General features: G+C 62.0%; 1 protein-coding gene across 2 annotated transcripts; it reads right to left on the minus strand.

Moving 5' to 3' along the window:
- Positions 1-206: 206 nt before the first annotated feature.
- Positions 207-17,845, minus strand: TAC3 (tachykinin precursor 3). Of its 2 annotated transcripts, none has more exons than XM_039514581.1 (7): positions 17,753-17,845; positions 9,042-9,195; positions 6,418-6,526; positions 6,209-6,238; positions 5,567-5,620; positions 5,133-5,207; positions 207-334 (listed from the first exon to the last, which is right to left on the minus strand). In XM_039514581.1, exons 2-6 carry the CDS (start codon positions 9,153-9,155, stop codon positions 5,134-5,136), a joined length of 381 nt encoding a protein of 126 aa, XP_039370515.1. In that variant the 5' UTR covers positions 9,156-9,195; positions 17,753-17,845; the 3' UTR covers positions 207-334; position 5,133. The 2 variants fall into 2 exon arrangements, with proteins under 2 accessions (XP_039370515.1, XP_039370514.1); XM_039514580.1 differs by lacking the exon at positions 17,753-17,845 and adding an exon at positions 11,868-11,905.
- Positions 17,846-27,111: the final 9,266 nt, after the last annotated feature.

A 27,111-nucleotide genomic window follows, 5' to 3' on the forward strand; every position in this document is an offset into this window, starting at 1 on the left:
AAAGAAGCTGAGAGACAGAGCAGCTCATAGGTAAAAATCGTGGTGTTATTGACGAGTCAAGGGTGTGTTTAATCTACGCCACACAGGGGGTTCTGCTGGCTGCCCGGGGTGTCTGCGGTGGGTGCACACGGAGGGGCGGGGGCATTACTCTGTTTCCAAAGAGCGAGCACTAGCATTAGGACGAGGCGCAGGCCGGAATGGGACAGGGGGAGAGTTCTCCACGACACGGCAGGAGGGTTCCCGTTCAGTTGAGAGCGCGGCGGGCTTTGGAGAGTGGCTTCGTCTCAGTGTCTCGAGGCGCTGCAGACACTTTGCTCGTCCCCGGCGTGGGCACCTGCAGGAAAGAAGGAGGAAGCCCGCGGCACGTTGGATCCTTCCACCCTGGGGTGGCACAGCTTGGAATAAGTCTTGGGAGAGCTGGAAAAGCCTGGCTAAGTCGATTAGATGCATTAGCCTCCTTCCCTGCCCCTGGAAGCCAGTTCGCCCACTCTTTTCCCAGCAACGGTGAGCTTGGTATATTCCAGGCCTGCACAACACGCGGCCCACAGAGCCTCACTGTGCGGCCCGTGAGCGGATTCTAAATCCCCCGCACACGGCGCTCTGCGGGCAGCTCAGAGCCCTTTGAATCCCGGCCGCGGCCAGGAAGCAAAGAGCTCTGGGCTGCCGGCAACTGCGGGGAGCCCAGAGCCTTTTGAATCTCAACCGCGGCCGGGAGTCAGAGGGCTCTGGGCTGTACGCAGCGGCGGGGAGCCCAGAGCAGGGCCTCCCAGAGTGGGGGGCAAGAGGGGCAATTTGCCCCAGGCCCCGAGCCCCACAGGGGCCCCCACCGGAGTTTTTCGGGGCCCCTGGAGCGGGGTCCCTCACTCGCTCCGGGGGACCCGGAAAACTCTTGCGGGGCCGGGCGCAGGAGCTTCTTCCGCTCCCGGTCTTTGCCGCTCCGGGGCGGAAGGACCCCCCGCTGGCGAATTACCGCCGAAGACAGAGCGGGACCCGCCGCCGAGTTCAGCTCGGTCTTCGGCAATAATTCGGCGGCGGGGGGCCCTTCCCTTCCGGGACCCACCGGCAAAGTGCCCCGAAGACCCACGGCGGGGGCCCCCCTCCGCCGAATTACCGCCGAAGACCGGGCTGCACTTCGGCGGCGGGTCCAGTTTCGGCGGTAATTCGGCGGCGGGGGGCCCCCGCCGCGGGTCTTCGGGGCACTTCGGCGGCGGGTCCCGGAAGGGAAGGGCCCCCCGCCGCCGAAGACCCCGGGCCCCCGGAATCCTCTGGGCGGCCCTGGCCCAGAGCCCTTTAAATCCCATCCGCGGCTGGGAATCAAAAGGCTCTGGGCTGTCCGCAGCGGTGGGAGCCCAGAGCCCTTTAAATCTCAGCCGCAGCCGGGAATCAAAAGGCTCTGGGTTGCCCGCAGCCGCGGGGAGCCCAGAGCCTTTTAAATCCCAGCTGCGGCCGGGAGTCAGAGGCTCTGGGCTGTTCGCAGCGGCGGGAGCCCAGAGCCCTTTAAATCCCAACCGCGGCTGGGAGTCAGAGGGCTCTGGGCTGTCCGCAGCAGTGGCGAGCCTAGAGCCCTTTAAATCTCAGCTGCGGCTGGGAATCAAAGGGCTCTGGGCTGTCCGCAGAGATTCTCAGCCGCGGCTGGGATTTTAAGGGTTCAGGGCTCCCCGCGGCTGCGGGCAACTCAGAGCCATTTGAATCCCGGCATGCGGCCGCTGTTTGTCCCCTCCCCAGACCTCTTCCCCAGCTGCCCTCCAGGACCCCCACCCCCCTATCTAACACCGCTGGTCCTTGTCCCCTGATACTGCTCTCCTGGGACTCCTGCCCCTAACTGCCACCCAGAACCTCACCCCCATCTAAATGCTGCTGCTCCTTGTCCCCTGATTGCTCCCTCCCAAGACCCCTGCTCCAACTGCCCCTTGGGACCCCACCCCCTATCTAAGCCTCCCTTCTCCTTGTCCCCAACTGCCCCCTCCTGAGACCCCCCCCAACTTTTCCCCAGGACCCCACCCCCTACCTGTCCCCTAATAAACCCCTGGGACTCCCATGCCTATCCTACTGCTGCCTGTCCCCTGACTGCCCCCTGAACCTCTGCCCCATCCAACCACCCCGCTCCCTGTCCCTTGACTGCACGCCGGAACTCCCTACCCCTTCTCCAACCCCCAGCCCCCTTACCGTGCCACTCAGACCAGTGTGTCTGGCTCCATGCAGCTCCAGACACATTGCTGCCATGCTCCTCCGTGGAGCCCACAGCCCGCCCCCCCCCAGCACCTGCCTTCCAGATTTGAACACCTCAAAATTCAGGAGTGCTCAAGCTCAGTTTGGGCAGCTGTTACTTCATTTCTCCCAAATCAAATATACGGATCCACTGTAACTTGCTTTAGAAAAAGCAGGATAAAATTGAGCAAGAAATGCTTATTAGCACTGGAATTGCTATTTTCAACAGCCATTGCCTTTCTGTTTGTTTCAGGAAGCCAGTGATATTGCATTGGCAAATTCCCCATAGAAAGAAAGAGTGGAACTAAAGAATAATAAAGGCACCTCAACTTTTCCTCATTTATGGAGGACAATCTTATAATATGCATCCAAATATCTTCTAATCACACAAGCTGAAAATTGTTCCACTTTACTGCAGCTCTGTAACCATATGGAAACCAATCCTGTCTGTGTTTTGTGCACATCCAAAATTCCTGCTGAATGACCCGCCCTGGGAGCGTTACCAGTGACCCAGGGCTGGGGCGGCAGGGGGTGTGTGTGTGTGGGGGGAGGCACTGGTGGAGGGGAGCCCAGGGCTGGGGCAGCAGCAGGGTGGGGGGAGGGCACTGGTGGGGAGGAAAGGGGGAAGCCCAGCGCTGGGGCGGCAGGAGGTGTGGGTCAGTGGGGGGAGAGCCCAGGACTGGGGCAGCAGGGGGGTACAGGGGGCAGACAAGTTTTTTTTTGCTTGGGGCAGCAAAACACGTAGAACCGGCCCTGCCGGGTTCCCCCAGCCGCCAGAGCCCTGGGCCCTTTAATTTGACCCTGAGGGCTCCCAGCCACCTCTTCAGCTGGGAGCCCCCAGTTGATTTAAAATAAAGTATCACCTCCCCACCCCCAACCTTCCTTTTTGGCCCACAGCTGTTTTGGTGGGGCGGCGCTGGGGAAGGAGGGTTTATTTCTGCAGGGCTGGACGGCCCTGGGGCGGGGTGTTTCTGCGGGGCCGGGAGGTTTCGGCCCTCGGCTGTTTTCTTTGGAGGAATGTGGCCCTCGCCGCTTTACGAGTTGTGCGGGCCTGGTATATATTAACCACCTTTCAGTAACGTGCAATCACCCACGAATTGTACACATGCGAATACCCCCCCCCCCCCCCGTCACCCCCAAGCACGTGGGGAAAAACACAGCCCAGGGCTGGAGTGGAAGACCCGGCGACGGGAGACAGCGGGCGTAGCCGCGGTACTGGACTCATCTGCATGCGCGGAAAGTGCCTTTCACAAATTTGCTCTTCTCCTCCATTTCCTAAAATTGCACCGCAATTATCGCTAAGGCTTAGGCTCGGCTCGAAGAGAAGCCTGCCAGCTCCTGGCCTCATTACCCAGCCGTCGCCGGGATGCAAATCACCAGCTAATGAATTCGTAATAGCAGAATAAGTGCCGTGTAATCACCCGGTTAGGGGGATTACAGCTATTTATGTCCCGTAACCCAGGCTGCCGGGTGCTAACACGCACAGGGTCAGGGCTCTGCTCAGCGCACGAGCGGGACCATCAATGGGGTTTTCGATCTGTAATTAAAGACCCCATATAGGTATTTAAGGGCTAATGCACGAGGCGAAGCGTGACCCTTCAGGCCGGTTTGCTCAGGCGGCTGTGGTCTGGCAAACCTCGTATTCTCAGCCGTAATCACTCGTGAAACTAGACCGGAGTAGGCAGCTCCCGGCCTGGTGTGCGGGGACGGGACGTCTTGCGTGGAGACGGAGCCCGTTCCCCAGCGGCTGGCTAATACAGCACCTTAGCAAGAGGCACTAGCGGGACCTGATGTCCCAAAGGGCTGAGTTGAGACCACGGGATGTGAGGGGGAGGGTGGTGGTCGGCCCCTCTGTAGTATGAAGCCAAATACCCAGCTTCAAGGTGGGCACAGAGCAGGCCCTCTGGACTCCACGCCACACGGGGACCATTGTAACCCCAAGCTACGGATCCTCCTCCAGCCGAAGTTCTCAGCCGACCCCGTAACGTGAGCCCAGGAATGAGCAGAAAAATGTTCGTGGATTCCAAGGCCAGAAGGGGCCGTTGTGATCATCTAGTCTGACGCCCGGAGGGCCGGGGGCCATGGCCCCAGCACTTTTTACCGGCCGTAAGGGCGAGCGATGGGGGGAGGGAGCAGAAAGGAGTGAGCAGGGGATGGGGTTTGGGGGGAAGAAATGGCGCAGGGGCGGGGCTCGGGGGGGGGGGCAGTGCGGGGGTGGGGCCTTGGGGAAAGGGGGTGGGGCCACACTTTGGGCACCAGTGGCCCCCCCACACACACACTTTTAAGGAGCCGCAGCCGCTCCTGTCTGGCGCAGGCCAGAGAACTGCCCCCGCCTTAATTCCCCTCCTCGGTAAAACTGTGCACCTCGTAACCAGTCAGAACGTGTCTAGCCCTTGGGTCTCAGGGGCGCCGGATCAAAGCGATGGGGCTCGTCTGGAGAGGGGACCTTTGCCACTCGCCCTCCGAACCTCCTGGGGGGAAACTGGCAACGCTCCCTGGAGCCAGGCTGGCCAGTCCGTGGTGCCAGGATCTCCCCCTTATTGTCCCAGAAGCAGGTGGCATTGGCCACCTCAGCCCGGCACAGCAGCTCGCTGGTTGGACTCAGAAGAGGTGACGGATTCGCACTCTCAGGGTGGCAAAAGCCTGGCCATTCAGCTGGCCTGTAGCCCAGCCTCTCAGCCGAGCGCCAGTCGCGAGCGGCCCCTGAGGTTCGGGTAACACGCGCCCACGTTCCCCTGCCAGAGGCCCGAGCTGCGGTGAGACTCGGGGCTGCTTTTCTCAACCTCGCCGGGCCCAGGGAAAAGGAGGACACAGCACCAGGCCCGGGCTGGTGGCACACGCACGAGCTGCAGGCGTGTGAGCGTGAGCCCGCGGGCGTCGCACGGGAAGGGGAGCTAACAGACCCGGGCCCCCGCTGCCCTCACCTCATTCTGCATTTGGGGGATATTTGAGGTCGCCAAAGCCAGCGGAAGTCTCCTTGTTCCCGTCTGTGGGGTCGTCTAGGATTAAAGAGCGGGGCGGAGATGCAGTCAGTTCCTTCCCAGGCCCGTTCGCCCAGCCGGGACGGCCCCCACCCACTTCTCAGCCCCTCCTGGAACGGTCAACCTGTTCCCCCCCCTCGTGTCACCGGAGTGGGGGCACAGCGGCCACAGCTGGAAGCACTTGGCCTGGGGCAGCCCGTCCTGCTCTACAGATGTAGGATCTCCGGTAGGGGCATCAAGGCCTCTCCTCTGAGCGGGCGGATGGGCATGTGGACACTTGACGGTGGGAATGGGCGTCCTGGGGCTTCCGGCCGGCGCCTCGTCACACAACCCCCCCCTCCACCCCTCCAAACTGGCCTCACACGGGCCCCACTTACCGGGCTCCGGGGTCCTTTTCCCCATGAGGCCGACAAAGAAGTCGTGCATGTCCCCTGCAGAAAGACAAGGGGGTCAGCGGCGCGGGTGCCCCTAGCTGAGGCAGCCTGGCAGGCCGGGGCAGCGGGGAAGGGAAGAGATGCCGCCCAAGGCTTTTTATCCGGGTCATGTTTGCCAAAGCGCTTTCTGGGTCCAGATCCGCCCCCCGGAGACGCCTCGGGCCCGGCTCCCAGACTCGCCGGGCGCCCGGCTGCTCCCACGAGCGCAGCTGGCACAGCCGGAGCGCGGCGTCCGCTGAGGAGCCTCAGGCTGGGCACACAGCAACGGAGGTGCCGGTTGAAACCGAGCAGGGCGGCACACAGGAGCAGACCTCCCGCGCGTGGGGCAAGGCCGGCCCTGGCCGATCCAAGACTCAGCCCGGGGCCAAGTGCAGACGGGACCTCACCGTGGCCCTGGGAAGCCTGGGCTGCCTGAGGCTTTGGCTGCCTTTCAAGGGCAGCTCCCGTCTACACTCCAGCTCCTGCCTTGATTGCTGTGTCGGTCAGGAGCACAGAGGGGAGCGGGGGTGGGGAGAGACCGGGGCGTCCCCCAGATGGACAGGGCAGCGAACCCGGTGCCAGGGAAGAGGGGAAAACGGGACTTACGTTTCTGAGAGGGGACGGGCATCTTGGGACCTGGAAGAGAGAAGGGGGGGGGCGGTCAGTGGTGTTGGGGGGGCAGCGATCAACCTCACCCCCCGCCCACTTTTGCTGCTCTCTCCCCATCCCCCGCCCGATAGCAGCTCCCCCGTCCGGCCCCTTCCAGTCTCCCCCGGTTAGTTTTCTCAGGGTGGGGGATAGGGCCGGGCACTCACGGGCATCGTCCTTGCCCGCCAGCTGCAGCAGCGCCTCGTAGGAGACCCGGTGGCCGTCGTAGAGTCTCCTGAGCAGGGCCGTGGGCAGCTTGTAGGGGTCTGAGCTCGGCTGCGGGAAAGACGGAGAGAGGCGGGCGTGAGCCCCAAACGCAGCGGGGCCGAGGGGCCAGGCGGGCGGGGAGAGGCCACTCTAGGGACGAGGGACGGCGCCACCCGCCCCGATGCCCCCCCACTCCCGCTCCTGCCAGCCCTGAGCCGTGCCCGGCTTTCTGCCCGCCCTGCGCTGGCCCCGTCATGCTGCAGCCGCGCTCCCGGGGCCGGATACCGCCAAGATTTTGGCAGCGTGAGGGTGTCGCTGACTGTGGGGTGTCAGCGATGGCTCCCAAGCCCCCCCTCCCGGCTCCCCATTATGGGCCCGAGGGAGCAGGCCCCCCAGCCCAGCGCTCCGGGAGCAGGATCTCCCCACAGGGATGTCGTCACATTTGCATCAAACGCCACTCGGCCCCCGACCCCGGCCTGTCAGGAGACGCCTGATCGCCGTGCCAAGCCAGCGTGAAACCCGCCAGCCCCCGGCTAGCCCAGCCCTGGCCACCGTCCCTGTCCATCTGCCGCCAAGTCTCTAGGCTGAGCTCCCCCCTAACTCATCTCACTGATGTCCTAACCAGCCGGACTCCCGAGGGTGGGGGGGTGTCTCCGGCATTAACCCCTGCACTCCTGGGGCTAACCGCAAAGCAGGCCCTGCCAGCCCTACAGAAGCCTCCCCGCCGCGGGATTTCCCCAGTGTGGGGGGGGAATCAACCAGCAGCTCCCCCGAGGAGTCTGCTCATGGAGCCAGGGTGGGGGTGGTTAGGGGGGCAGGGCTCTGAGCCGTGCACAGACACCGCACAGCTCGGTGGGGGCTCAGTGGGGGCCCCAGCTCATCCCCCCCACCCCAGTCAAGAACCCAGGAGGAACAGGCGATTTGCCAGCAAAATCCTCACTGCCCTGCAAATCATGGGGGGGCGGGGGGGGTGCTTGGGGGAGCCTTTAACCCTTAGGAAGCCAAGTGCTTTTAGTGAGTGGGAGATGGGAGATGCTATCCCGGTTCTCCCCCACCCTTGCTTTGCCAGGGCCCCCCCCAATCCCAACCGCAGCCCCCCCCGCCAACATTGCTACAATAGTAGCTAGCGTCAGCGACACCCCGCTAGAGCGAACCCAGCCCCAGCATGAGTCCCCCCACCCCCACCCCGGCTCCATCATTCCAGCTGCTTTTCTGTCCACAGTGGCAGCAATCTAGTGCCCAAAGCCGTTCCCTATCGCCGAGCCCATCGGAAAAGCCAGCCCCCGTTTGTGGCTCGTTCCAGCCGCCGCGAGAGGAGCAATTCACGGAGAGAAAGAAACAAAAAACCCCACCCCAGACAAAGTGAGGGAAATGGGCCTGAAGCGCCCGCCCCAGAGAGAATCGCTGGCAAATGGCCCCGCGTGGCCCTGCAAAAAGCAGCCGCCCCAGGCCGGGGGTCTTAGCCAAGGGGTTCACAGAGCTTCAGTTGGGGCGGGGCAAGAGGGGCTGTTGGGAAGTAATTTGCATACTGCAGAGCCACCGTGGAGGTCCTCCGGCCCCCGCCGGGAGCAAAGCCCCCGCCTTTGCACACCCCGGGTTTGCACGCACCCAGGGTGACCGGATCGCAAGTGCAAAAAGTCAGGACACTTATTTTATAGCGATAGTTGTGTGTATAAGACACCGCCCCTAAGATTGGCAGAGCTGGTCGCCCTACGTGCCACTGGCTCCCCATCGCCGCGGACAGCGACAAAGCTCATTATCCACCTCATCCCGCTCAACCCTGAGGTGCTACTTGTGTGTGGGGATGTGGCCTAAGGGAGTTAGGTGCCTAAGTCCCCTTGGAAGGCAGGTGTTTAAGTCCCTTAGGGTCTGGACTTTGCTGGCGGTTTGAGGCGGGACCCTCGGATGGGCTGAGCAGGACGAAAAGCTTCGTGGGGGTTGCTGGCTGCAGCCTCTCCCATTGGGAACGCCCGAGCCCCAGGGGACTCTGGGAATATGGTCCGTCATGGCCAGCTCCCCAGCACGACTCCAGCCCACGCTGGCAGAACTGCCAGGGGCCCGGCATCCCGTAGCCCCTCCGTGAAACGGCCTGGGTGTGTTTCCCAGACAGGAATGGAAACGGTCTGGATTTGTCCCCAATTTGCAGAGTGACCGTCTTTCTCCAAAACACGCCGTAGGCATTGGAGTGAAATAGGCCTGAGCAAACGGCAGCAAACAGATCCCACCACAAGAACTTCAAACACCTCGAATGAAAAGAAACCCAAACTCCCTTCCCCTCGCAGGGCAGAGGAAGTGAGAGCTGATTAACTAATGCTCCCCACCCGGCTAGATCGCTGGTCCCCCCGCAGAATTTCCCGGGGGGCGACCGTCTGAATTGCTAATGTAAGAACACCACACACAGTTGTCCGGGAAAGCCCCAAACCCAGGCACAATACCAAATTTTACCCCCATTTAGGCCACCGACCCCCAGCGTAAAGGTGGGAGGTGAGTCAGCGAAACGTCGCACGTTCCTTTGCCCCTGGGGGCAGCCACATGGACTCAGATGTCTTCACCCCCCAGCCAGCCCCGCTCCCTCCCTTTCTACCTTCGTCTGGATCCCTCTGCTCGTCTGCTGCTCCTGGGTCCCTTCGCAGTAGGTGTGACACAGCTTGGCCGCCGCTAAGGACAGCAGCACCGTCAGCACCAGGGGGCTTTTCATTTTCCTCTCCCGAGGGCGGGGCCGGGGGCTGATGGCCGAGCTAAGGAACGAGAGAGACAAGGTGGTTGCAGGCCAAAGGGGGAGGCGTTTCCCGACCAGAACAAGGCTGGGTTCGTTCTCAGCATCAGTAGCGAGGAGGCGGGACTGCGTCCTAGTCCCCGCTCTGCCACCGGCCTGCCAGCCGACCTCGGGACAAGTCACGGCCCCCGCTCGGTGCCTCGGTTTCCCCAGCCGTACACTTGGGATCACGCTACCCACCTGCCTTGGCCCAGTGCGTGGAGCTCCACGGGTGCGGCGCGTAAGAGCGAAGGGCCTCTACTCACGCTTGGTCGTGGAAACGCTTGCAAATGGGAGGGAGTGTTATATAATCGAGCCCTAGAAGGCAAACCAGCTTGTTGGGGGGGCACGAAGGAGACGTGGAGAGGAGCAAACGCAGGGGCTAAAGCAGAACGTGTAGGGATAGGTAAGATTGGTGCAAGGCGTGCGTCTCACTAGTGCGGGGAGGTTCACACTAGACCCAATGCTCTAATGCCTAAGACAGCTCCCCACCCAGGTACGGAAGCCATCAAATAACCCCCTTTCCCAAGCCTGTTCCAGTTCATCACTCGGCTCCTGGACTCTGACTCGGGGAGGAAATCAGAACGCCGAGTGCAATCCGTCCGCCATCCCCACCGGCCGGGGCAAGGGCTGGGTCTCCTCCCCGGAATTTCGGACAGATCCGGGTCGGATTTTAAGCTGTTTTTGCCTGACAAGCCTGAAAAATAAAGTCTCAACTTTGGAAGGGGGAAAAAAAAAAGGAAATGTCATTAAAGCGAAGGAACAGAACGTGCTGGGAATTTGGAGGAAAAGCTGGAGACAATCAGAGTAACTCAGTGACCCAGACTGATTTCTTTCCCTATGCAAGCCAGGGGAAATTAGCTTTTCAGCCCGGTGAAATCTCCTCCCTGGCACCGAGGCGGGAGAAAAACAGCGGAAGCTGGAGAAAATTACCGCCAGCAATTCAGAGTGGGAAAATGCCTCTCCCGCTGATGTGATTTGTACAAGATCGGATTTGGTTTTGCTGATGAGGTGCCAGTCACCACTGTCTATTGGCATCACCCGTCTGGGACTGCTCTCGATTCTCCGGGCTAATCAGCTCACTGGAGCTGAATTTACACCCCCCCACACCCCCCGCCAGCTAATCAAGTCTGTTAGCTGAAGTGCACATTGCATGTCACCCAGCAAAAGCCACCATGGGAAGGGGGCAAAATCCTTCACCCTTGGAAATCTCTCGGCCCTCATGAGACGCACTTACACAAGGAATTCGGAGCCAGAGAGTCAGGAAGGGGCCAGCCTGCCCGGCGGGCAGCCCCCGTTTGCTCCTGCCAGCCTCTCCAGGGCACCGCTGCGTTTTGCAAAGTTTGCTGGAGGTTGGCAGAGAGGAAGCAGCCAGGAAGGAGTGTGAGGGAAAGGGGGCAGTTTGCCTTTATTTGGGGAGGGGAGACCCATCATTAAACAGCGCTGAGATGGCACACACATATGCCCAGGCACGGTAATGCCCACCCATCCGATTGCCCGCGTCGTGCTTCTCCCGCCCATCAGTCACACGCACTCACAAACCCGGATCCACTGACGCACACATGTGCAAACACACTCACTCAGTCACACACACTCACAAACCCAGATCCACTGACGCACACACGTGCAAACACACTCGCTCAGTCACACACACTCACAAACCCGGATCCACTGACGCACACATGTGCAAACACACTCACTCAGTCACACGCATTCACAAACCCAGATCCACTGACGCACACACGTGCAAACACACTCACTCAGTCACACACACTCACAAACCCGGATCCACTGACGCACACACGTGCAAACACACTCGCTCAGTCACACACACTCACAAACCCAGATCCACTGACGCACACGCGTACAAACACACTCGCTCAGTCACACGCACTCACAAACCCGGATCCACTGACACACACACATGCAAACACACTCGCTCAGTCACACACACTCACAAACCCAGATCCACTGACGCACACGCGTACAAACACACTTGCTCAGTCACACACACTCACAAACCCGGATCCACTGTCACACACGCGTACAAGCACACTTGCTCAGTCACACACACTCACAAACCCGGATCCACTGTCGCACACGCGTACAAGCACACTCACTCACAGTCACACGCACTCACAAACCCAATTCCACTGACGCACACACGTGCAAACACACTCACTCACAGTCACATGCACTCACAAACCCAGATCCACTGACGCACACGCATGCAAACACACTCGCTCACATTCACACGTACTCACAAACCTGATCAAACTCCCGGCTCCACTGACACACACGCGTGCAATCACACACACTCACACACGACAGCAGCAAGGCCCCTTCTCTTTTCACAGCAACTGAACAGTGGTGCTGAGATCCCCCGAAGGAACCAAGAACGCCCCCAAGCCGAGCGGATCTTTTAACCTTTGCCCCTATTTTGAACCCTTTTCTAATCCCGCCTCCCCCCTGGTTTCTCTTGCTCCCCAGATCAGACCGTTCTCAGCAGCTTCCCAACTTTCTCCATCTCGTTTTTTTCCAAGCTCAGATTTGGCTTAAAAGGAACAAAACAAAACAAAAAGCCAGGCAATCCCACCAACAAGCCACGGGACGTCCTGCCACCCCGCGGCCCACGCCCCAGGGACGGCCACCTACCTGCCCAGGCTCCTAGCCGGTGCCGGTGCCGGGGGGTGGGTGGGGGGTCCCTCCGTGCAGCGCCTAGTGGTGGCTGCGTTCCCGGGCTGCTCTCAGACGCTGAGCAGCCTCCAGTCACCGTAACGAACAGTCCTGCGCTGCCGGCTCAGCTGGGTTTAATAGGGGGCTGGGGCTAGGCGGGTGGGGGGAGACGGAGAGCCACCAATGGGGGCACCCAGCGGGGGAGGGGTCTAGAGTTGGCCCCCCCACATTACACCCGCCCCCGCGTTACACACCCTGCCATCCGCGCGCACATTACACACACGCCAGTCACCCCCTGACACAACCGGCACACGCGCCAGGGGCCCCCCCACATTACACCCCTCCAGCATCTCCCTTGCACACAGCTCCCCACTGCGCACACACACACACACACACACACACTCACACGCACACACCCCTTTGACGCGGTGTCCGTTACCTGCCGTTACACTTTGGTTCAATGGCTCTCAGCCCCCCTCTTCCCCCCCCATACAAATGGTTCCAGCCCCCCGGCCGGTCGCTGGTGTAGCCGTGAGGGGAGCGGGATGCTGTGGGGTTTGAGGCAGCAGCTGGGCCCTTCCCGGATGGGGCTGACCCCCCGGGAGGAGAGAGAAAGGGCAGCTGCCAACGCTCCTTTTGTCCCCCACTGCTGGTGAGGGGGGGACTCGGTTCGTTCCACAGACACAGAGGTGGGGGGGAGTCCTCATATCTGACCCCCACAGGGAACGGGCAACGCCGGCTATGGGGCTGTGGGCCATTCACCCCCCTGTCGGCTCTGGGCGCCGCTCGACGGGAAGCTGCCGGCGTCTCTGCTCCCACCCCCGGCCAGCCGCTCCCCCCACCCCCCCAAGAGCAGAGGCAAAGAGGGAGTGGGGGGCAGGGCCGAGGGCGGCCCCTGCCGCTGTGCACTCCAGGCCCAGGCCGCAGCTTAGAGCAGCCCCCAGGGCGACGTCGCCCCCACCCCGTGGGCTGCTCACCCCAGTCTCTGCACCCCGAGCCTCCGCCAGCCGGGTCCGCGGCGCCTCCGGACACTGACGCAGCCCCGGGCGCTCGGTCTGTCGGGGGCTGCAGGCTGGATCCTCCGCTGCGTCCTGGTCAAAGCTTTGCGCCCAGCTGGGTTCTGCCGCTTCCAGGCGGGGTCTGGGGCCCCGGCAGCTTGTGAGCGGACTCGGCTGGGGCTGGAGGCCAGAGAGACGGTGAACAGAGCATCCACCTGGGTGCAGAGGCACTTTGCAAGGAGAAGGTCTGTTCTGGGACAAGCCACGCCAGGGCGTCTCTTCTCTCAACCCCTTGAGCCCCAGCCCCAAGACGGTGCTGGGTAAACACGTGGGAAAGCAGCAACCGGAGCTGTTCCAAGCGGGAGATCCTCCAGTTAGGACAGGAGAGAGTCTCCTGCTGCCTCCGCCTGCACCCTTGGGGACAGCTGCATTGTGGACATGCCAAGAACACTGTTTTGGCTAGCGTGGGTCTATCCCACAAGGCCGCCGCTCTGAACCCCAAGCTCGTTCTTCTCAGGGCGGCCGTGGATGAAACTGCCTGCCAGCTCCGGGAAAGAACTGCACCGCAACTAACCGCGCAGCATTTCTCCAGGATCTAACTGCCTACGTCTCCTGCTGGCGGCTACAACCGCCAGCTGGTGACGTCACACCTGTCGCACCAGCGTATTTCACAAGAGCCCGGTGTGGGAAGCTGCTCATGCCAACCCAAGCACAGGCACACAGCGAGAATGGGGTTTCCCGTCCCCATTTTCCGCACTCCCCACAAGAGCTCTCTTCTCCCGTTCCCTTCTCCATGCCCTTTGCTGTTACACCCCACCCTGCCTGCAAATCCATCCACTGATTTCCAGAGAAGGACGCGGCCCCATCTCCCTAGTGAGCTTGACAACGGTAACCCAGACCTTAAATATCATGGGCTGCTCTCTGCCCCCCAGATCCCAGGAGCCCAATGCAGCACCCCCACTTCCATCCGAACCGAACGGAACGAAAGCCGAGTCTCCACCGAATTGAGGGTTTCATCTTTTATTCCTGTTTTCCTAGAGGAGACAATTAAAACTCCCAGCCCTTGTAACCCAGCAACCGTAAGTGCCTTGGCGATGGAGCTCACAGTAAGTTTCTCTTTAGCAGCTGGAAGTTCCCAGCACCGACACGACTTTCTCAGAGGAAGAGCCAAGGTTGACTTCCCAGGCTCCGGGAAAGGTGGGAGCGAGAAATCAGGGGGGGCTCAGAAGCCCCCGGGGTCCAGAGAAGCGCCGCGAAAATGTGGGAAGTGCTCAATGTCCTGCCTCCGGGGGGCTGAGGCTTCGTTTAAAGCCGAGGAAAGGTCCCAGAGGCCACAGCCCTGATGCTCGAGGCACCTCGGTCGCGGCCCGGGGCCAGGCCTTCGACCAGGCTTTTCGGCTTGGCGAGATCCATGGAGCCGGGAAAGCCAGAGGCTGATCTTGTTTCGAGAGGTCGCCAGAGGGTCAGGGCGCCCGGGGAGGGGAGCAGCGGGATTTTAAGACACATTTTCAATGCCTCTTGCCTGCCCCTCCCTCTCCCAATTGACCCCTCCCCGGGGTCACAAACTCCTGGCTGAGAGGCTGCTTAGCTAGGGAGAGAGATTAAAACCCCCAAGCACTTTGGCTTATTCCAACTACCACTTCGGGGGTCTTTCAAATCTGTTCTCTGCCTCTCGAGCCCGGGGGAGTCGCACTGGGACCGGGGTGTCGCCACGCCAGGCTCTGCCAAGGAACTCAACCCGGGACGGGGGGCAGAGCCGTGCTAGCAGGATGATCAGCCGGGGGACGGCGAGCGGCTCCTACCCGGGGGATTACGGGGAATCTGCAGGGTGCCCCAGCTCCAGGCACCCCCTGAACTGGGGAAAACGAGAAGTTGCACCCCAGGACTCGAGAGGCAGCCAGGGCAGCTGGCAAACTCCGGGTGCCTCACTGCCCGGCGTCCCCCCTTCACCTCCCGTCCCGTTTGTTCATCCCCCCCCGATCGTGTCACTTCTCACACGCCCAGGCGTTCCCTGGGGCACGCTCCGGCAGGCCAGGGGAACAATGGGACTCACGCACCGCACCGGCGCTCGGCACGCGGCCGGGGCAGCAGCTGCAGCCGCAGGATGTTCATTAAAGACGAGCGCGGCCAGAGGAGGCCTAGTTAATTAATATCCGCGTCCCCCCCCCAACGCACACGCACCCCTCCCCTAAGTGCAGGGGGATGATCGCTCCGGAGAGCGCCACAGCCTTTCTGGCTCTCCGCCCGTCGTTGTTTATGGCTTTCATTTGCGGCGGCCCGTCTCGCGGAGCCTGGCACGGCGACGCTGGCTGGCTGCGGCGTGAACGGCGCCCAGGCTGCCGCTCCGGCGCCCAGGCTGCCGCTCCGGGAGCCTGACACGGCGACGCTGGCTGGCTGCGGCGTGAACGGCGCCCAGGCTGCCGCTCCGGGAGCCTGACACGGCGACGCTGGCTGGCTGCGGCGTGAACGGCGCCCAGGCTGCCGCTCCGGCGCCCAGGCTGCCGCTCCGGGAGCCTGACACGGCGACGCTGGCTGGCTGCGGCGTGAACGGCGCCCAGGCTGCCGCTCCGGCGCCCAGGCTGCCGCTCCGGGAGCCTGACACGGCGACGCTGGCTGGCTGCGGCGTGAACGGCGCCCAGGCTGCCACTCTGGGAGGCCTGGGGAGCCCTTGGGCGCTGCCGAGAGGCATCGAGCCGGGGGCACAAGCCAGGGCCCGGGGTTGCTCTGTCCGGGCAGGTCAAGCTGGGCCAGGAGCTGCACTGAAGCGAGGCCTTTAACGGGAAGGAGACATGGGGACATGTAGACAGTGGGGTGTAGCGGTTAGAGCAGGGAGAACTGGGACTCACGGGTTCTTCTCTCTGGCCTGCCACTGACTCCGTGGGGGTGGGGAAATCTCGATCGCCTCCCCTCCCCCTCTCTGGGCCTCAGTTTTCTCAGCTGCCGGAGACAATAGTAACCGCCGGGCTGGGCAGCTGCTATGCCGAAGGCGTTCTCAGCCCCTGCAGGAGGGTGAAGGGGGGTGAATATGTGAACAGAACCCAGGCGTCCTGCCTCCACCCGCCCCCGGCGCCAGCCCCCAGCCCCGTTCCCGCTGGCGCCTCGGCCGTTCCCCCATTACGCTGCCCGGCGGGAGGTTAACCTGCTGCTCCGTGGCGGTTATCGGGTAACTGCCCTGCCCTCCCCCATGCTGAGGAATTTCATCCCACCTCCTGCCCCCCCTCACCTTCTGCTTGCCTCCCCCCCAGCCTCGCTCCAAGGGCTGCAGAGGCGGGACCCGGCTGGTTCCTGGATGGCGGGCGGGGCAGGGGCCACGGGGCCCAGATTTCCAGCCGCGCCCGCATGTCCAAGCCCCTTGGAACAGGCCCCAGGGCGGAACGGCTTTGCAGGCTCGAGGAGGGGGCTGCCGCACTGCAATAACCCGAGAGACCAGGGGACAATGCCCGGCTCTGCTCCAGGCTCCCGCGGTGCCTCAGTTCCCCCCTCTGCAAGATGGGCACATTCTCGCTGCCCGGCCTCACACTGAGGATAAACAGGAGCTCGGTTGAGCGGGGGCTGGTGCAGCAGCTGGCACGGTGGCCCCCGGGGAGTTATTGGAAGCCACCTAGCACTCAGAGCCAGCCGCCCCCAGCCCTTTGCAGCATGTTATCGACCCTGGCGGCGTCTGGGCCAGGCTGCGTATTTCTGCCTGCCAGGAGACGGCCCCGTGTGCATTAACCCGCTACGCCCGTGGCCCCAGAGCGCCCCACCCTGCTTCCTGGCTGTAATGAGATCCCTGCGTTGGGCTGGCTACACCCAGCTCCCCGAGTCTCTGCTGCCTGAGTTAGAGGGCCAGCGTGTTCGTCATTATCCTCCCTAGATAGGGAAACTGAGGCACGAGGAGAGGCACCGCATTGGGTCCAGGTCCTGATGGAGCTGGGAAGAGAACCCAGGAGTTCTGCCTCTAAACGCCAACCAGAAGAGAGAGCTACTGACTGAAAGGTGCCCCCTCTGCCCCCCCTGGTGTGTGATTTGGGGGGTGGGGGAAAGGGAGCTGAGCCAGACACTCTCCTAGAGGGTCACAGAGACTCGGAAGCCCTTGGAAATCTGGCACACGTGTCCTGCTGAGCGGAACCCGCGCCGGCGAATTACTCTGCGCTCCAGTGGCAGGGCAGCCCCACGGGGCGTCTTCTCCCTGCAGGGGAACAACAGCCGGGTTCGAAACGGCAGAGCTGCCCCCTGGGAAGAGAGAAGGCCCCTGAGTCCCTGCAGGGTGCGGGCTGTGCCGGGAGAGGTGTGTGTGGGGAGGGTGAATGTTGTTACACAGCCGTGAGCTTTGTTAGAGAGGGAGGGGCTCTGCCCCGGGGGAGTGGGGGGCACCCTCTGTGCCCCATTGAGCTCAGCTCCTGGCCTGGACGCCGGCAGGGGCCTGGGCATAGCCGGCCGGCAGCCGAGGGCACCGCGGCCCTTGTGGGTCCCGGAGGGGGGTGAGGGGGACAGTCTGCCATGAGTTACGACCCTTGGGGGGAGCCCTTGGTCTGCTGGGTTATCAAGGAGCTGAAGAGGGTGGAGGCTCTTTTGAAATGCAGCTGGGGCATTAGAGGGACGGAGGGTGCTGGGGCAGCGGGGGGAGACCACAGCCGGGCAGCCCCCTCCCCGGAGAAGGGGCAGGGGCAATGGCAGAGGATGAGGAAGGCTTGGAATTGGGTTTCATGGGAATTTTAAAGATGTGGCGCCTTAACCATGGGAAGAAATAGGCACCTCCACACAGTCTCACACAATTTGCACCCCCCCCCGTGTCACTGCATGCAGAGATACACACACAAGTACCTGTGTCGCTGCCACACACGTTCTCTCTCTCACACACAGCACAGAGGTAATTGCCTTTACCTCGGCAAGCCCACCTGGGAGTTCTCCCTCACGCTGCCAAGAGAAGTTGTCAGCACCCGATGTTCAGCCTGTGACAGGCGGGGACAGAAAGTCTCTCGCTGACTTTGACGAGCGCAGCACAAAGAGGGGAAGGAGAAAACGAAGACGAGGAAGGGAAAACGGGACAGGACAACCGTGGGGGGGGGGCGCCGACTCCACCCACGCAGCGTGGCCGGGGGGAGGGCTCTGTCCTGGCAGAAGAGGCTGCTCCGTAGCGAGGAAACCTGCGCACGATGAGGCCTTTCCATCCCCAGCGCTCAGCCCCGCCCATAGTGCATCGTGGGGCCTGGTGTTAAGGTCGCAAGATCACTGCGGTGTCGCTCCGTGGTAGGAGGCGCTAGCAGCACGGACACCTTGGATGCCCCCGGGCCCACCCTTTGCTCGCAGTGGTCTCTGCCGCTGCAACAAAGCTAGAGATTTTACATCCTCTGCTCCGTCCCGTGCTGGATCCCAGAGCGCCGGTGCCGTCAGCGCACACCTGGACAGCAGGACCCAACACCTACCGCCACTGCAAGGCGCCTGCGGGCTGGAAGAGAGCATTCTGGGTAGCAATATGCAAATGAGCATCCACACCATCCCCCCCTCTTCCTTTGGCGAGGCGGAGCCCCAGGCAGCTTCCCCCTCTTCGTTAAGTGTGTTTCGCACCCAAGGCCTGTGCGGCAGATGGGTGGAAATGTAACACAAACAAGTCTGAACAGGGAGCCTCGGGTTCCTTCCCAGAGCCTCCCCCCGGCTCCGCTAGTGTCAGAGCGGCCGCCACGGACAATTACTCCTAATAAGCAGCATGCCAGAAAGAACTAGGCCAATTAGCTCCCTGAGCCCCGCCGTGGGAGTCCTTCAAAATCGACAGCTTCACGCACGCACGCCCTCCGCTCAGTCCCACCCCCGGGGCAGAGTCCTGGAAGCGCTGAAAATGCCCCAGCCGGGGACTGAACCAGACGCGAGAGCTTCAAAACCCTTCGCAGCTGGATGATGTCAGGCCACAGCAGCAGATGCCAGCAACTCCCCTTTCCTGGTAGTCTTGGGGTAGCATCTAGGAGGCGTGAATCGCGGGCCGGGCCCCGTTGCACCCAGGGCTGTACAAACGCCGTCTCCCTGCCCTCCGGGAAGGATCAGCAGCTCCACCTTCCCCGCGGGGAACCAAGAGCCAGAGAGATCAAGGGATTCGCCCAAGGAGTCGGAATCAAACTCAGGTCCCCCAAATCCCAGGGCATGGCTGAACCTCCGTCCCATCTCTCCTCTCTGCTGCGATCAGCCCAGCGACCCAGCCCCTCCTCTCTCACAAACACTCTGCTCCTTGCGTGGCTTCCTCTCACCTGTCCAGCGTTGCTCCTGATTTAGAGCCACATAAGTGAGCAAAGATCCAGGGCCCGCAGCCGCCCGCCCACCCAGGCTCCTTGCTCCCGGGCAGTGCTCCTGCAGTGCAGCCCAGGCGCTGTTCTCCGCGGCGCAGCGTCAGCGACGTTACAACGAGGAACGGGAGCGAATCTTTAATCACCAGCAAGTGGAAAAGAGGCAGAAGGAAGCCAGCTGGCCCGAGAGGTAGAGAAATGACAGCTTGGCTTGTGAACAGGGCCTGGTCATGCCCGGGTCACCAGCAGCTTGAGGGCACAATCCATCGGGACCAGGGGGTCTCAGAGGAGGCTACCCTCAAATGCAATCAGGAAACCCAGCAGGTGGAACTGCCTGGCATGCTGCCCCCCCCCCAGCCACCCGTGCTCCCCACCCCTGGGTAAATGCAGCTTTAATCAGGCAAACCACCCGGTAGCAGCCCCCGCGGTGCGCTCAGCAGTGGGCAGGGAACCAAGCCCTCCAGCTGCAAAGCCCAGGCCAAGAACCACGCCCAGGCGTGGGGAGCGGTAACAGGCGGCGATGGGACAAGGCTGCCCTGGGCCAGCACGTGAGCCCTTCACACTCCTCAGTGGATTTAGCCTCAACGCCCCTGGGAAGTAGGGGCCTCCTTTACAGATGGGGAAACTGAGGCACGGAGCAATGAGTGATACGCCCCAGGTCACACAGGCAGCTGAACCTGCGTCTCCCAGTGCCCTATTCACTAGCCTCTCCTGCCTCACCTCGCCGCACGCAGACAGACCGACCAGCCGAAAGCTCCCAGGTCCCCCCAGCGCTGCCTGCCCGGGGAGGGCGGGGTTCACGGCTCAGCCTTGACAGCGCCCCAGCCTCACCCTCCTCTCCTGCGGCGGGGAAGGACGACAGCGCGTGGGAGTTAAGCTGTACAGGGAGCCGCGAGCTGCAGCGGATTGAGACGAGCTCTGTTAGCAGCTGAAGAGGGTTGTCATTCAGCAGAGACAGACGGGCTGTGACAGGAGGCAGGGACCTCGCAGGGGCACCGGCCCCTCCTGGTCCAGGCTCTGGTGGGAGCAGGGGAGGCAGAAATCAGTAAGGTCCGTCCCGCCCTGTTCCGGTCTCCGGAGTAGAACGCGAGAAGCAGCAGTACGGTCTAGTGGGAAGGGCAGGGGGGCGACTGGCATCGCAGCTGGGTAAGTGGCTGGCTCTCCCAGCTGGTCTGTTTGGCCTTTGAGCTGTTTGTCACGGAGCGTGGGGGGGTCAGGACCCTGCACCCCCGGCTCCTGCGATTCACCAGGACTCTCAGCCAGCCAGTGACACAGCAGGTTTATTAGCCGACAGGACACAGTCCAAGACAGGCCTTGCCGGTACAGACAACAGGACCCCTCAGTCAGGTCCATCGGGGGCCCCAGGGAGGCCACAGCCCTGTTGGTCAGGGAGCCCCTCTCCATTTCCCAGCCAGCTCCAAACTGAAACTCCCTTCGGCCCCCTCCTGTCTGGCCTCCCCCCGGCTCCTCCCCCAGCCTTCGAGTCCTTTGTCCAGTGTCCCGGGCAGAGGTGTCACCTGGCCTCCAACCCCCCTCCTGGGGTCTCAGGTTACCTGCTCAGGTATCTCCCTTCCCCAATGCAGCCAGTCCCAGCACAACTCCCCTGCCACCTTCCCAGGTCAATGCTCCCCACCCAGCATTCACAGAGCCCAGCGAGAACATTCCCGGTTCCTCACACTCCTCAGGGTCGGGGCTGCGTGAGCGGGATGCCCACGGGTCCGATCTGGGCTGGGGCTGCAAGATCACAACCACACTCCCTCTGCGCCAGGGGTTTCTCCAGTCCCCTCCCGGCTGCCCAGCCCCGGGCAAGGACGCTCGCACCAATCGAGACGCATGCCCCGTCGTGACCCGGACCCCAGAGCGCCCCGGCTGGCAGAGGCGAAAGGAGCCGAGAGGTGGCTTGGTGCGGAGAGAAGCTTTAAAGTCTTTGATCAGCTGGAGTCTGATCCTCCGCAAGGCGAAGGTGGCAGCTCCGTTCTCTGCAGAGCTCAGGGATAGACAGGACCTAGGACATTCTCCACAGCAGCGGGCTCGGTTCTCCAGGGTTCGGTCCAGCAATGTCCCGCTTAGCCCGTCACTGCCTGAGACTCGCCCGAAGATCCCCCCACCCCCCCACACACCCCCTCACCCCGGCCCTTTTGCTTTCTCGCCCGCTCTGATCTGGGGCTCCTGACTTCCCAGTGACATTTCAGTGTGATGACTCGGCTCATCTCTCCTGGGGTTACGGCTGAGCAATAGGAAGGAGTCATCTGGCCACCCCCGGCCAGGCCTCCCCGGGCCCCGGGGGCTCGCGTGGGGAATCTGTGTCGCATCAGCAACCTGGCTCAGCACAGGAGGCGCGATCTCCGGGGTGAGTGTCATCCGAAGCACATGCGCCACCCCCACGCCCCGGGGCCGTGGTAAGGGGGGCGCACAGTCACTGTAGGGTATCTCAGCAATGGGCACCAGGCAGGGACGGGAAAGCTCCCACTGCTGCAGGGAGTGGTGGTGATGGAGCGTCTTGTTCCCCAGCCCGGGGGGCGCCGCATGGCTGGAGGGGGGCCCCCTTTCAGGTGGGACGTCCAGCCAAAGCTCTGGCTGCTGGCGCCGCTCACGGCCTCACGGCGGCTCTTTGGTTCGTGCTTTAAGTCCCCTCCCTGGGGCGTCGTCGGCCGAGACGGCAGCTGCCTCACCCAGTCCATTCACTCGGGCCCGTTCCATGCAGAAGGCAGCGGGCAGCATGGCCTAGCAGCTAGAGCACTGGGCTAGGACTCAGCAGACCCAGTTCTAGCCGCGACTCTGCCACTGGCCTGCTGGGTGACCCCTGGCAAGTCAGGGCTCCTTTGTCCAGAGCTCCGGTTTGCAGCAAAGTCCCTCCCGAGGTAAGAAGCAGGATTGAAGACAAGATGGAGATGAGGCATCAGCCTTATATAGTCTCTTCCTGGGGTAAGGACACCGCTTTGTCCTTACTGAGGAAAATTACAGCAAAATGGAGTTTGGAGTCACATGGGCCAGTCCCTGCACCTTGCTGAGTGACAAGGCGGATCTGCCTTCTCTCAACAGGTCAGTTGTGTCGCTGATGGGCCTTGATGGGCCATCCAGCAGGCTAGGCAGAGCTGACACCAAAAACTTACCTTTGAAATAGAGACAGTACAGAGCCAATACTCATCCCTTCAGCTACAAAAATGACACACACGCCCAGCCAGCATGATCATAACCAGCAAACCCCAACCTCTCCAGAGACCCCTCACGCGCCAACCTGTAGACAAGACTTGCTGCAAATACAGAACCGTGGTCGCAGCAGCGATCTGTACAGTTACAGATTATGGCACTAACGTCACACACCCCGGATATGTCCCAGCAGCACGACTCCCAGGGCGCCAACCCCAGGTGCTGCTACAGAAGACAGGGGGTCCCAGATCCGGGCAGCCGGCTATAGGGAGAATGAGCCAGGGTACGGTGGGACAAGCTAGGAAACCCAGGTTCAGTCCGCACGGCCGGGCTCGCCGTCCATGCGCACCCCTGGCTGGCTGGGGCCTGGCCGCCGGCTGCTTGCCATCGAACTCCGGCCAGCTCGGAGCCGCTCCGGGGACTGGAGAGTGAGCCAGTCCTGGTGGGGCCCTGCTGGCTGCTCCCCGCCCGGGCAGGGATCTCTGGGCCCTTTTGAGCAGGAGGGACGTGTCTGCCTCCCTACACGGAGCTGAAAAGAGAGATGGCAGCAGGGCGGCGGGGGGGATATGCCATGAGCAGCTGAGTTACACAGCTAAAGAGAAATGAGCTTGGGACAGGATGGGCCGCGTATCTCGCCCCCCAGTCTCTCTCTCCCGCGGGCCGTGTGCTTGCCCGGCGCACCGTAAAATCCGGCAATAAACCCAACGCAGAACTGAAGCCTGGCCCCCGCCCCTGCCCTCAGGGCTGTTCAAATGGCCGCCCCGGGGGACCTGCACCCCGGCTCGCACAGGACAAAGCGCTGATGCAAAGGGGGCGCACGCGGCCCACGGGCTCGGTCCAGGTCCTCCGAGGCCCACAGGGCGCCGGCCGGTTGTGCAGAATTTCCTCCTTCGTTGCAAAAGAAAAAGTTCGTTTCAGGCCCCGCCCAGGGCTGCTGAGTTTACAGCCGGCTCCAGGCATGTGAGCGACTGTGCTCCAAAAAGACCTAGAGAAGCTCCCGGAGGATGGGTCCATCGGTGGCTGTTAGCCAGGCCGGGCAGGGACGGGGTCCCTGGCCTCTGTTTGCCAGCAGCTGGGACTGGGCGACGGGATGGATCACTCGATAATTGCCCTGCTCTGTTCATTCCCTCGGGGGCCCCTGGCACTGGCCGCTGTCGGCCGACAGGACACTGGGCCGGGTGGACCAGTGGCCTGACCCAGTGTGGCCGTTCTTAGGTGCCCAAAGCTTCCTGCTGAGTGGTTAGGAAGGGGTCTGAAAAGGATCATGATGAACCAGTTCAGTTACTGCGGAAAGACCCTATTCAGCGCTTGGCTCTTTGTGCAAACGGCCCGTTGAGCTCCGCGGGGGAAGGGAAATGGAGACCCTACGTTTACCCCCCAAAAGTTTGACGCTCCGGCTCAAATGCCAAAATTCGACTCCCCAGAGCGCAGCAGAGCCCGGGGAAAGCTTCCCCGACTGAGCGCTGCAAACCCTTAATTACCGGGCCTCAAATTAATTGGGCTCGGTCGTCAGCATCCCCCCCCTCCAGCCGCCTGAGCTCCAAACCCGTCACGCAGCAGCAATTGCATCTGACAGTCTGAGCAGGTTTCAATTAGGTTGCGAGCGGCTCGGGGTGTCTGGCTGGCTAGGGAGGAGCCGTAATCAAAAGAGACGAAGGCACGTTGTGAGCCGGGGAGATGGAAGAGCCATTTCCCGGCGCGGCGTTTATGGCTTTCGAGCCATTTCGCTCTTTTGTGAAAGAGTCACGCAGGGCGGGAGGCTCCGCGCACTCAGCCCCGGCTGTCTGCTCTTCACAAAGCACTCGCCAGCCAGCAGTTAGCGAGCGGGAGTTGACTGGCGCAGCTGGCAGGGGAGGGAGCCGGGGGCCCCCGAGCTGGGTACGTGACTCACCAGAGCAGGCACTAAAATCCAAGCAGGGGAGATGGAGGGGCAGGGTCCCTGGGTGCCAGCGGGCGGGCGGGCGCCCGGCCGCCCAGCCACATGGCAGAGCTCAGCCCCGGGGACTGACTGAAGCGGAGCAGAGAGGTCACCGTCAGAGACGGGCCACGGGTCTATAGCTGTCCGGAAACCGGGGCATGGGCTGTCAGGCCTAGTGGTTGGAGCGGGAGGAGGGTGACAAATCAGGATGGGGTGGGGGGGTAATAGGAGCCTATATAAGAAAAAGACCCAACAATTGGGCGTGTCCCTATAAAACCGGGACATCTGGTCACCCGAAGCGGGAGTCAGAGGCCGGAGCCGTGGGTGAGACGCGGCTTACAAGGGAGCGGTGGGGGAACAAGGCTCTGAGGGGCTGGCGTGCCGGAGAGCGGCTCTGCAGCCTCTTCCAGGAGGCAGGCGGGGGGATCTGGCAGCTGTCAGGAGACAGTGGGGTTCAGTCCGGGGGTTCTCTCCAGCCCTGCCGAAGGATCGAAGAAGGGGAAGGAAACAGACTCCTGCCGCGAGGAGGCAGGGGCCCCCCAGATCGCGACACAGGCAATTAGCGCATTAGCATCAAGCAGAAGGAGTCAGAGTTAAATACCGAGAACTGGGATCGCCTCCCCCTTTTCCTCCTTAATTAGTCCCATTACAGCTCCTGCCGGCTGCGAAGCCGCCGGGGCGTTGAAAGGGAGAAAGAGCGCCAGGCGGAGGAGGGGAAGAGATTTCTGTCTCCACGTGAGAAGGGACCGGAGCCCTCTTGCAGCTGGGGGGGGGCTGGGGCACAGCATGTTACAAGCACTAAACAACCCTCATTACTGGTACCCTGGAGAGGGGTCGGCCTCATTTACATACAGGGAAACTGAGGCACTTTTTTTTTTTTAATTATGCAGTTGAAAGGGGCATGGGGGTGGTGGATTTTAGACTGACTGTAATTATCCCTGGTGGAGTTTAATCAGGCATTCAGGGGCCTTGGGCAAAGCACCAGGATTGGCCCTGGTTTCATAGACTAGCAGGGCTGGAAGGGGCCTCAGGAGGTTTCGAGTCCAACCCCCTGCTCAAAGCAGGCCCAATCCCCAGACAGATTTGGGCCCCAGATCCCTAAGTGGCCCCCTCAAGGATTGAACTCACAGCCCTGGGGTTAGCAGGTCAATGCTCGAACCATTGAGCCATCCCTCCGTTCAGCGATGGGCTGCCGGCCCCGCCTCACAGAAGAGCCCCCCCCTGAGTTCGCCCTGCAGCCCAGCACCCTCTAGTGCCGCACTGGGGCAACGGGGTGCCCTCCTCTAGCACACCCCATGGCGCTGGCTAACAGCAGATGTTGTGCCCCTTTTAGGAGATGGGCAAGTGGGGAGGCAGAGACGGGACGGGCATCTGCCCAAGAATCAATGGGGCGGCTGGGAATGGAACCCAGGAGTCCTGGCTTCTAATTGCTGGATCTAACCGGCTTCTTGAGACCCCCCCAGGGTTCCAGCCCAGCACCGGGGAAGCTGCCCCCATAAACGTGGCCTGCAGCTTCATTTTTAAAAGGCCAATATTTGCGGAGGAGAAGATAAGGCGCTGGGGGAGGAGCTGCAGGACAAGGAGAGGAGCCGGACGCTGCCCACAGCTGCCCAAGACTGGCAGCTCTGCTGAATTCCTGGTGTTTGGGGGAATTCAGGCACCTGGACCCAGCAGGATGGCGGATTATCCCCATTTTACAGATGGGGAAACTGAGGCACAGAGGCAAATTGACTTGACCAAGGACACGCAGCGAATCTGTGGCAGAAGCAGAAATGACCCCACCTCCTGCAATGCTCAGCTCTGTCTCCATGGCCTGTTTGCTGCCTTAGCCGAGCCAGGGAGCCCAGTTAGCGCTGGACTGAGACCCAGCAAACTCATTCTGTGCAGGACACAACTAACAGATCCGGAGCAGGACTCCAATTCAGCCCATGGCCCAAAGGCGCCGTTTCCCAGGCCCCCCCGTTCCTGCTTCTCCAAGCCCCGCACTCGCAGCCAGCGTCTGGGCGGCCCCTTGGCCCCGTTTTCAGCCACGTGCAGCACCCTCCCACGGAGCTGCCGCTCTGGCACCGGGGGAAGGTGGATTTAATGTGTTACTAAAATAAGCGCCAGGTTTGCAAAAGCGGCTCCCTTTCCGGAGTGTTTACAGCCTGTCTGCTGCTGCAGCACCCCCCCACCCCGCATGCTGTCTCGGAGATGAGTGCACTGGGGCGGAGCAGGGGGGCAAGGAACCTCCAGCATTGGCAGAAGGAAGCCAGCTACCCTGAGCTCTTGGGCTCATCCTACAGGGATGTTCTATGCCCATCACCACAGCATCTGGGCACCTCCCCATCAGCCATTTGTACTGCAGGGGCGCCTCGGAGCCCCGCGCACGAACACAAAGCGGGGCAGCGCACGCCCCAGAGCCATTCCAGTGAATCCATCCACCCCTGCATGAGGCAGGGAAGGGTTGTGAGCACTGCTTTATATGGGGAAACTGAGGCACAGAACAGCTTCCCCCCCCCAAGCATGCCGCTCCCATTTACGCACCAAGATTAAACAAATATAATCCCACCTCTTGAGGCCTGGTGGATAAAGCATTGGATAAGGGGACTCACAAGACCTGGATTCAGTTCCTGGCTTCGTCACTGGCCTGCTGGGCAAATCACCTCCCCACCTCCCCGTGCCTCAGTTTCCCCATCTGTAGACCAAGAACGCTACCAACCTCCCTTGCCACGTGCTCAGAGATCTGCTGACGACGAGCGCTAGACAAGAGCGAAGACGATCAATGTGCTGCTGGCCCCAGGGGGTTCATGAGTCCGGCCTCCAGAAATGGAGGTTTTCTCTAAAAAGAAATTTGAGGTTCTATTTAGGGGCCTTCTGCCAATGAGCATTCGGGGCTTGTGTCTGAGCTTTTGCCTGCA

This window comes from Mauremys reevesii, linkage group 25 (genome assembly GCF_016161935.1).
Source record: "Mauremys reevesii isolate NIE-2019 linkage group 25, ASM1616193v1, whole genome shotgun sequence".
NCBI lineage: Eukaryota > Metazoa > Chordata > Testudines > Geoemydidae > Mauremys > Mauremys reevesii.